Source organism: Aulonocara stuartgranti (assembly GCF_965226115.1).
Source record: "Aulonocara stuartgranti genome assembly, chromosome: 14".
Classification (NCBI taxonomy): domain Eukaryota; kingdom Metazoa; phylum Chordata; class Actinopteri; order Cichliformes; family Cichlidae; genus Aulonocara; species Aulonocara stuartgranti.
Window position 1 is genome coordinate 29660666 of NC_138950.1, and position 10700 is coordinate 29671365.

A 10700-nucleotide genomic window follows, 5' to 3' on the forward strand; every position below is an offset into this window, starting at 1 on the left:
TTATAATGCATCTTCCTCCTCAATGCAGTGACCTCAGTCACAGTTAATAAGATTAAGTGTCTCAAAGGGAGCAAAAAGCCCGTTTAACTAGGCCTGCTTTGGATTGAAGTATTGTGCGCTGGCCAACTCTTATCGCAGCTAAAACATTGTGTAGGAGGGGGACTCGTTCCATCTTCCCTCTCGGACCCCCGGTCCCCCTCAGTTCCCCCTATCCCTCCCTCCTGGCAGCTGTTAGTGTGAGTAAGTCTTGTGTGTGTAATCCAGCTGTGTGGAGGACCAGAGAACATTGTGTTCTGAGTTCACATCGGGGCTTGGATGTTGTTTTGTTCGCATCGGTCTGTGAGCTCTGATCTGGGGAGCCTGCAGACCAGAGGCGAGCTGAATGGGGCATTGTGACGGCGACACAAGGGCACGACAACGCTCTACTAGTCCGTGTCCCCGTCTTGTGCCTGTTATGGGCATCCGGGGTCGGCATGTAGAAGGAAGCGATTTCAAATTAAGTTACGCAAAAAAATACCAGTTATGATTAGATAAGTTTGCTTTTTAGGCTTCTATTCATGCTTCATTTTCTCTTCTCTTCCAGTATCAGTGAGAGCTTCCTCACAGTTAAAGGTGCAGCCCTCTTCCTTCCCAGGGGTAACAGTCCCACGCAGAACTCCGCACCTCGAATCAGCCAGCGCAGGAACAAACACACAGGTAAACCCTCATACTTACAGCGCCCACACAAACAGCAGCTGCACCATCTCCCAAAACTTCCTCTTACTCCCTTTTTCACCCCAAACCTCACAAATGAACTCTGTGGAAAAACTTGAGATTAAAGAGCACAGTATGTCTTCAAATGGACATTCCTCTACAGCATCATGGGTCACGGCTGGCGTTAATTTCTGTCAAGCTGTTTCACAACAGAGCAGATAAGCTCAGCAGTGGTGAGCTTGTTTGCTGGATAGGAAAAAAAAACCCCAAAAACATCTTAATAAGTCACAGACAAAACGGATCCACACGGGAAATGACACTTTCTATCTGATGTCGTCTCATACTTTGAAAATGTTTTTGTCCAGGTGACCTCCAGAAGCATCTTCAGACCATGTTCACTGTGCTGCGCCCAGAAGACACAATCAGACTGGTTAGTAACAAGCACACATAAATAAATATAATTACAAAGGTCAGTTGTGTGTGGTCCTGTGATCAGAGAGCATATTCCAGAGCATCTGATTAAGGTCTTAAGAACTGAAACATGGATTGACTTTTGAAAACATAAACAGTTATGAGGCAAAGGAAGTCTCAGCTCTTCCAGCTGTGCCAACAACAACACCCTCACATGAACCTTGCAGAACTCTAAGTGTACTATAAGTGTGCTCGCCTTTCCCCTGATGTCCCTGCTGCATGTTTAATGAAAAGGGCTTATGAGAGAGGGATTTTTAAAAAAAAGGACTGGTTAAAACCACCTTAGGTTGTCCCTGCATATCTCATATTCACTATCCAGAGTTTTAAATGCCAGTCTTGTGGTATAAAGTATCTATAGGCCCTTGAATGATAAAGGGTTGATTTCCAGGGCTGTAAAGAGTCAAAGACATTACACAGGTGATTCTACAGTTTGCCCCTGTCCTTCTTTTCTTGCAGGCTGTGCGTCTGGAGAGCGCCTGCCCTCAGGTAACCCGCTACATGGTGGTGGTTTCCACCAATGGTAGACAGGACACAGAGGAGAGCATCGTGCTCGGCATGGACTTTGTCTCCTCTGATAGGTACACCTTCTCTGTCTTATTGTAGTTTTATAATAACTCAAGAATTTATGTTTTTGCTATGCAGATTTCTTTTTTCTTCTTGAATTGGATCGTCCTCATACTGTAACTGTGGTGTAGTTGACACAGTCAGAGAAATTCAATAAATCAGTGAAAGTTTTTTCAGCTAAAGGATAAAGTAAGCAAACCAGTGCATCTTGTTTCACTGTCTTTACCTTGTCGATCTTCTCTGGCAGCTGCTGCACGGTGGGTCTGGTTCTCCCTCTCTGGAGCGACACTATGATCCACTTGGATGGAGATGGGTAAGACGCCACACCTACTCCCTGCTTCCTCTTACTGCTCCCTGGGGCAGCTGCCCGACTGCTCTGATGACTTTGTTTACTTGTTTGTGAGCTTTGTGTTTTCTAACCTGTCTCTTTGCATCTCCACAGTGGCTTTAGTGTGTCGACAGTCAACAGGGTTCACGTCTTCAAACCAGTGTCTGTCCAGGCCATGTGGTGAGCAACCTTTATTTATTCCACCAGAATGACAGCCGTGTGAAGCTGTTGGCCTGCAAACAATGTGTCCATTGTGCTCCACCCTTAACTTTGACCTCCAGACTGTTTTTTCCTCACCTTTTCTTATCTTTTCATTTGTTGTCTTATCATGTTTTTGCTTTCAATCCCTCTCACGTGTCAGAACCGCCTCTTCATATCTTTATTTTGTTGTCCCCGACTGACTTCCTCCTTTGAGTATGATCGTGTTATGCCTCTTTATAGCTTCAACCTATGCCCTGTTGTTTAGTTCTCACATGTTTTTATTCATTCTTCACACATCCATCCTTTTTATTTTCACTCTCACATAACTTTTACTCTGTATAAGTCCAAATTCCTTTCTGCACTTTTCATTCCTCCCAGTGACATTTGCTCATGTGAAAAATCTCCGTGCTTTCAACTGTCTGCCCTCAGGTCAGCCCTCCAGTCGCTCCACAAAGCTTGCGAGGTGGCTCGCTGCCACAACTACTACCCAGGCAGCCTGTTCCTGACCTGGGTCAGCTACTACCAGAGCAGAGTCTCATCCAGCCAGTTGTGTATCAACGAATGGAACGCCATGCAGGATGTCGAATCGCACCGTGCCAATTCACCCGTCCTCTTCACAGACCTGTGAGTAGATTAGGATGGCCACATTAAGGAAAGGGTTTTTCAGAGAAGCACTGCAAACCACTTTGAGAATTGTGTGGCATAAACCCTGCGCCTGATGTGCACACATGCACATGACATAGACTAGAGGGTAAACACGCTGCTCCCCAGAAATTCACAGCAGTAACTGCTCACACAGTCGTACACAGTTTCATCACAAATTCACCTTCACCGTGGCTGTTTCTGTGAAAAGTAAAAAATATGTTGCAGTCGCATCTTCCTAACAGCATTGCCTAACAAGCATAACAAGTGTTGCTACATCCCCAAACTAAAATATTGCAGTCTGCAGATCCATGGACTCTGGAATGAGGCCACGTGCCCTCTCTAACCTTCCAGGAGAGGCAAAAACAACAGACCAAAACAAAAGCCTGAAGCGCTGATGTTTACAAAGGTGCCTAATCATTAACGTGTTCACAACATGATGAATAACGCTGCCTTATCAACATATTTACATGGAAACATAATAAAATACAAGCAGTGACTTCAATAGATTTGTCTTCACTGATACCAGGGAAATTCCCCTCCCTGCTCCTTCGTCACATGCTCTGCTACCTATTTAGACTGTCTGCCTCTCTCCCCTCACGCACACACACACACACTCTCTCTTTGGGGGTCTTCTGGAGTCTAAAATAGCCAAGGCTTTAGCTGTCTTGATTTACTTATGGAAAAGTAGAGTCCAGATAAACCCATAGGTAAGTAGAGTCGCAGAAAAACAGACAGGAGCAGGTGGTGAGCACAAAGACGGGGGCTACTTGAGGAAATAATGAGGAACAGTTCGGGCAGAAAAAAAAGCCACTTCAAACCATACGTTTAAGCACTTCGCACACACAGACACGCACAGTCTCTCTCGGAATGATTTGGCTCTGCCCCTTACAGCCAAACACAGAAAGTTCCTGTTGGTTTTCCCGGACAGGGAGGCTGCTAAAGCCTCGTGACATGTCAGTGTTTGTTGACATGGCTTTCCCCCGCCCCAACACTAAAAATAATCTTATCTACCTGCAAGCAATTCAGGGAAGCTGCGTAAAATTTCCATTATTCATTTACTCATTAGCTCCGGTCCTTATGTCGTCATTTGCCCTCGTGTAGTCTGTGTTTTTGCCTGACTAGGCTTCCCTCCCTCAGGCCGTCTGCAGACAAGTGGAGGCTTGTTGTGAGGTAAAAGTGTTACTGCATGTCAGTAAATAACCCGTGTCAGTTTTTGTTGTTGTTGTTTTCTCACTCAACCCTCGTTCCACTCAACTCGTTCTCATGAGGTCAGGGAAATGTTCAGGGTTGAGCTAAACAAGCCCCCCTCCTACCTCATTTCCAACACAGATGATGCTTTCATCTGTGCAGTGTCACACACCTGTGGTCACTGTACTTCCCCTTTTTGTAGCTGCTGACCCACACTGCTGTGTGCTGATGTCCGGAATCAGTTTGAAGCAAAAAACAAAAGAAAAAATGTTAGAAGAAGTCGTTCACAGACAAACTGAGCTCTTCTCTCCAGAGAGGCAATTAGGCCACTTGTTGGTATCGTCGGTGTGACGTCGGAAAGGCCCCCAGCCAGAACACTTAGGAACACAGCGCGGCACAACAAGAAGCAGATCCTACAAGGGGACTTTGTCTAATTCTGAGAAACTGGAGAGGGGAACAGAAAATCTGAGAGCACAAACTCAAACGGGAGCACAAAACAAAGCCGTAGTTCTCTGGTGGAAGTAATGTCATTGAGACTTGCGTAAAAGTGAACATGAATGTAATGCAGCTGTGAAGGTGGCTCTCTTCAAAGTGAATTTTTTTATTTATTTATTTTTTTTACTTTGGCCAAGTGTTAAAGTTGTTTTTAAATGGAGGTCTTTGTGTGTTTTATGTGCAGGCCCACAGAAAGGGAGCGCACAGAACGGCTGATCAAGACGCGCCTCAGAGAGATAATGATGCAGAAGGACCTGGAGAACGTCACCTCAAAGGAGGTGAGGGGACAGTGAAATTTACATTTGGTGCTTAGATGTAGGTGTTAACTATAGACTGCACATTAAAGGTGGATATAGTCACCATGACATCTCTCATGGCTTGTGAAGTGAACAGATGGCCTTGTGTAGATGGCCTCCTTCTCTCCTCTTTCAAACCAGCTGTCTACACAACGTAAACATTGGCGTCCTCAGTCATGTGTCATTTGTCCGTTTTCAATTTAATTAAGTTTTATTTATATAGCAACCAATCACAACAACAGTCGCCTCAAGGCTCTTTATATTTTAAGGTGGACCCTACAGTAATACATACAGAGAAAAACTAACAATCATATGACCCCCAATGAGCAAGCACTTTGGCAACAGTGGGAAGAAAAAACTCCCTTTTAACAGGAAGAAACTTCCGGCAGAACCAGGCTCGGGGAGGGGCGGGGCCATCTGCTGCGACCGGATGGCGAGTGAGGGGAGAAAGACAGGATAAAAGGACATACTGTAGAAGAGAGAGGATTCAGGGTCACCTGAATCCTAACCACCTAACCAATTGCTTTAGCAAAAAGGAACGTTTTAAGCCTAATCTTAAAAGTAGAGATGGTGTCTGTCTCCCAAATCCAAACTGGAAACTGGTTTCAGGAGAGGGGCCTTTCTGTGCAAAGTAACTTAAATTTAAATTAGAATTGAAACTAGACACTGGGGCTATACACTCATCACTAAAGTGTTTACAGAGGTCATAAATCAAGAGCGACAGGGTCATTTTCTGAAAAGCTTGATTCAGACTTCCTTTTGCAGCCCAGATGGTCGTGAGAAAGAATGCATGTTTACGCCACTGGCTTCACTTTTCAGACGCAGAGGCTGCAGTCATCTTTTATGTACAGTCTGTGGTTTTATTACTTGTAAAGATGTACTTATGCCCTGATTTTCTGCGTTTCCCTGCTGCTGTTATCAGCTGTCATCAGACCATTTATTGTTTGCCTGAACTTTCACAGATCCGAACAGAGCTGGAGATCCAGATGGTGTGCAACCTGAGGGAGTTTAAAGAGTTCATAGACAATGAGATGATTGTGATCCTGGGACAGATGGACAGCCCCACGGAAATATTTGATCACGTCTTCCTGGTGAGACAATTGGGCTTTGATTCCATTAGCCTGTGAAGGTTTGTCATGTCAGACTTGAGGTTCAGTAAAAAGCTGCATCTAACCTTGTTTTGTCTTTCTAATTGTAAATAAAAACTTAGCGCGTGCTGTTAATGACTGGACCTGTGTTGTTTATAGGGTTCAGAGTGGAACGCTTCTAACCTGGAGGAGCTGCAGAACAGTGGGTAAGAGATCAGTCACTTAAGCTAAGATTAAAATTGATGTATTAAATAAATTTTCTCGTTAAAGTCGATTGAAACGAGTAGCTCGTTTATCATCGTCACATCCATGAGATCACACTGACACGCCTCCTCCCGTCTCTCCTCCAGAGTGCGCTACATCCTGAATGTGACCCGGGAAATCGACAACTTTTTTCCAGGAATGTTTGAATACCACAACATCAGAGTGTACGACGAGGAGGCCACCAACCTGTTGGAGTACTGGAACGACACGTACAAGTTCATCACCAAAGCCAAGTAGGCTTCTACACACACACACACACACACACACACACACACACACACACACACACACACACACACACACACACACACACACACACAGTTTAAGCTCCTCTTTCTCACTAGTTCATGTGCTTCAACCCTGCCTCTTTCCCTTCCCACTTTAGGAAAGCCGGTGCCAAGTGTCTGGTTCACTGTAAGATGGGCGTGAGCCGCTCTGCTTCCACAGTGATAGCCTACGCTATGAAGGAGTATGGCTGGAACCTGGACACCGCCTTTGACTATGTGAAGGAAAGACGGGCCGTCACCAAGCCGAACCCTTCCTTCATGAAGCAGCTGGAGGAGTATCAGGGAATTCTGCTGGCAAGGTGTGCTCTCATGCAGAAACATGTACAGTTCCTTAGAAGGAATTTGGAGCTAACGAACTCTTCTCTCCCTCTTGTTCTTCAGCAAACAGAGGCATAATAAGCTATGGCGTTCCCACAGTGACAGCGACCTATCAGATCGCCTGGACTCGAAGCCTTCATCTCCCTCCTTGAACCGCGCTGACTCTCACAATAACAACACCTCCTCCCCGTCTGTGCATCACTTCCTGGGTGTGGCCGTGCTGCAGGCGCTCTACCCCGAGCCCGAAGACTCTCACGCGCTCTCCAACGGAGTGTGTGACTCGCTGGTTCAGGAGGTCAGATCAGATTGCGCAGACCCCCGCCTGCTTCCCCTCCCCAGACCCCGAGCAGCCACCGTGGTCCCAGAGGAAAAGCAGGGCAGCTCGGCGAGCGTGGCCATCACTGTGCCCGTCGCTCTTCCACTTCCACCACCATCGCTCCACATCCTACCTCCCACCCCTGAACTGCAGCGCGCTCACAGGGACACTCCCACACATCTGTCCTGCTCAGTGGGCAAACCAGAGGAGCTGTTCCTCATCTTACCCGACAGAAGCAGTTCAGAGGAAGTCTCTCCTCTCACTCTGGGATCCACTGACTCGGACATGATCAACCAATCATTGTCTGATTTAACGAACAACAGCCACACTCCGCTCAGCCCTGCGACTCCCACTTCCTCGCCTCCGATCTCGGCTTTCGCTCCCAGCGACGACAACAACAACAACCCGAGCGAGTTGGATACCCGCGGTGAGGCAGACGGGTCATCGACCCACAGCACGGACAGCATCGACTTCTTCAGCGCCCGGGAGAAGTTTCTGGGGCTGGCCAAAGATGGCCGACATCGGACGCTTTCAGAGCAGGCACAGCAAAGGACGTCTCTGTCAACTGACAGAGAAACAGAGGTCAGCGAAGACGAGGAGGAGCAGAGGAATGAGATGAGTCAGGTAAGGTTTCATTCAGCTGCTTCTTTCTGTTCATTTTTATTTATTTATTTTTTTTAATAGCATCTCAGTTGTACGACCACTTTTCAGAGTGACCTTTGTCATCATCATCAGCTGTAAAGAGAAAAATTTAAAAATTCCGGTCAAATCCTTTGATTTAGGAGATTTAAATGAACTTTGAATAGTATCCACGGTTTTATTTTAAAGTTTTAATCAGAGGGAAGTAAACTGGAATCTGAGTGAATGTGAGGACTGTGTGGTAGCAGATAGATTGAGCTGATCACAGTGACACCTGCTGGACAATGAGAGAATAATCAAGACCAAACCTCCTCCTATAACGAGTTGTCAGTAGTATTATGTGGATTATAAAAGAGTGTAAACAGGACTGAGCTAATAAGTCATTGCTTGGAATAAAAGCCTCACAATGGCTGTGCTAATAAAGTCTGTATCCTCTCTTTGTCTCTCAGGAGTCTGATGACAGCTCTGACAAAACCAGTCCTGACCGGATTCATCACACTCACCACGACAACGGAATATCAGTCCGCCATATTGTCACTGAGATCGAAGCCATATCACACCCCGCCGCATCTCTTCAGACTCCTTCCTCCTCCTCATCTTCTCCACTCCCTCCATCCTCTCACAGTCCTCAGGTCATCCGACCGGAACATCAGGAAGAGGGGGAGTCTTCTGAAGTCACGCACACCTCTTCGACTCCACCTTCACACCCCCAGCCTCCCACCACACTGTTGTGCGACTGGCCGGCGGGCTCCGTGCGGCGGGCCACCAAGCAGCTGGAGCAGAAGCTGAGGCAGGAACTGGAGATGGTGGCATGTCAGCGGTCTCCGCTGCATTCGCCCAGCAGCGAACAACCTCCTGTCATACTGTCCGTATCCTCCGAACACGTGCTGCTCCACTCCCCCATGCATGCTGCAGAACAAAGGATCACTCAGGGAGAGAACATGGCTGTTTCTGCTAATGCTACGTCCAAAGATGAAGAGAAGCACACGGGGTCACACAAAAGACCCGATTTCTCAGGCACAAGCGACCTCCAAGACCTTTCATGTTCCCCAAAGTCAGATATCAGCCAAGTCTCTGGTGCTATACCTGTCAGTGTGCACACATCCACAGATAGCCACACAGTGACATCATCACTGGCCTCTGCTGAGCAGTTATCAGCATCATCTCAAGATACCTCAGCCCAGTCTCTCAGACGGGGCCAGCTCCATAGCCAAAACCTGCAGGACTGTTCGAACCTAATGACTCTGGATGGCGTGACGCTGCAGGAGTCGGACACGGATGAAAGCTCTCGGGTCAGGCAAGAGGGCTGCGGCCCCGTCTGCGCTGCCCAGAAGAGGCTGGCCCGAGGCAGCCAGGAGCTGGAGAAGATTCAGCAGACGCTGAGAGAGCTGCAGGCTTTTCTTCACGAGGGCATCACCCTCGAGACGGCAGACAGTCGAGCACAAGAACTGGGGCAGCCTCAGGGGCCAAGAGACGCCATGGACACAGACCCAGAAAGTTATAAAGGGGTGAGTTTTGAAGAGAGCCCTCCAGCTCTGAAAGTGGGGCAGCAGCTCCTAGAGAAGCAGGAGCAGAGGAGTTTGTTGGAGCCAACAGAGTGGCACAGAGCCACAGAGCTAGAGGCGCGCATCCGCCAGGCGGGGCTCACCCCCCCGTCTCTCATGAAGAGATCGGCCTCCTTGGCTAAACTGGACTGTCTGGAGCTGTCGGCTCATGACCTCAGCAGCTTGGACCTGAGGACGCACAACAGAGCAACACTGTCGCACTCGCCTGACTCGCCCTCGTCGCCCCAGTCTCACCCGGACGACACATGGAAGAAGCAGAAAGTGCTGGCTCAGAGGCCGTGCTCTGAAAGAACAGGTTCGTGCAGTGATGACACATCCCCTCCACCCCTCGGCCTCTCCCCCTCCACCAGAGGGGAAAGAGGAGAACGGGAGGAGTCAGAGAACAGCAGCAGTAGCAACAGCACGGTCCCTGCATCCCGTCAGCCGGGGAGAGGACACTCATCAAGACGTTCTCGCAAAGCTTCCGCTGAGAAGAAGCAGCAGCGAGCCGTCACTCTGCTATACAACACCATGTAACCTCAGATCAGCAAGACTGGAACACATGCGACTGAAGCTGCGCTTATGTGTGTGAAAGAGACCGCATGATGTGTATGAATGTCAGCTGTAACCCCCTGTGTGTGTTCTCCGGTGTTATGTGTATAGTATGCAAGACATGAATGATGAGCATATATTTGCATGGAAACCACTGGATGTTTGTATGAACTGGAGTTCAGGTTCGTCTGTACAGTGTCATGAATGTCCAAACTAAGACTGAACGGTGCTCATGCACTCATTTATATCAGTGTCCCCTTTTCTTTTTTTTTAAGTGTGACCCTCGCTGCCTGTTCAGAGTTTCTAAAACTCTAACCAGAGGGGCTTTTGTTTCTCAAACCATGCACTTTACTGTTTAGATGACTCTTTTTCTTTTTAAAAAAAATTTGAGACGTGTTTCTTACCCCGGGGAGGATTGTTGTTTTGCACTGTTCTCAGTAGACTTGTCTCTGTGGTTTTGTTTTCAAAGCTGGCAGACATGTCTTTATTCAGATTTTTAATTAAACCAGGACAAAGCTGATATGTTGTTTTTGTTTTTTATTATTATTATTATTATTACTTAATTGCTTTAGCAGTAAATAAAGGTGGTGAGTTTGTTTTAACGGTAGTGACTCCTTAGTTTTTCTGTTTTTAGCCACTCCCATGTAAGGCAAAGAAATGAGGCCAGCTTTTAAATATACCGCCACCTGCTGGACAGGCTGATCCACACACTAAAACTGGATTTCATGACATCGGGTATTGCCACTACCAAGCTTCTCTTTTCGAATGACTGAAAAGCACATCCTTAATAGAAATACATTTTACCTCTCGT

General features: G+C 47.3%; 1 protein-coding gene across 2 annotated transcripts in view; it reads left to right on the forward strand.

Moving 5' to 3' along the window:
- The window catches only part of ssh2a (slingshot protein phosphatase 2a), a 31561-nt gene extending 21152 nt beyond the window's left edge, over positions 1–10409 (forward strand). For both annotated transcript variants that reach the window (XM_082503227.1, XM_082503226.1), the window contains 13 exons: positions 584–696; positions 1059–1123; positions 1621–1742; positions 1976–2041; positions 2171–2236; positions 2687–2881; positions 4770–4863; positions 5844–5972; positions 6129–6175; positions 6320–6466; positions 6619–6819; positions 6902–7778; positions 8243–10409. In XM_082503227.1, coding sequence (XP_082359353.1) covers positions 584–696; positions 1059–1123; positions 1621–1742; positions 1976–2041; positions 2171–2236; positions 2687–2881; positions 4770–4863; positions 5844–5972; positions 6129–6175; positions 6320–6466; positions 6619–6819; positions 6902–7778; positions 8243–9874 — 3754 coding nt within the window. In that variant the 3' untranslated portion in view covers positions 9875–10409. The remainder of the gene's footprint in view (positions 1–583; positions 697–1058; positions 1124–1620; positions 1743–1975; positions 2042–2170; positions 2237–2686; positions 2882–4769; positions 4864–5843; positions 5973–6128; positions 6176–6319; positions 6467–6618; positions 6820–6901; positions 7779–8242) is intronic.
- Positions 10410–10700: the final 291 nt, after the last annotated feature.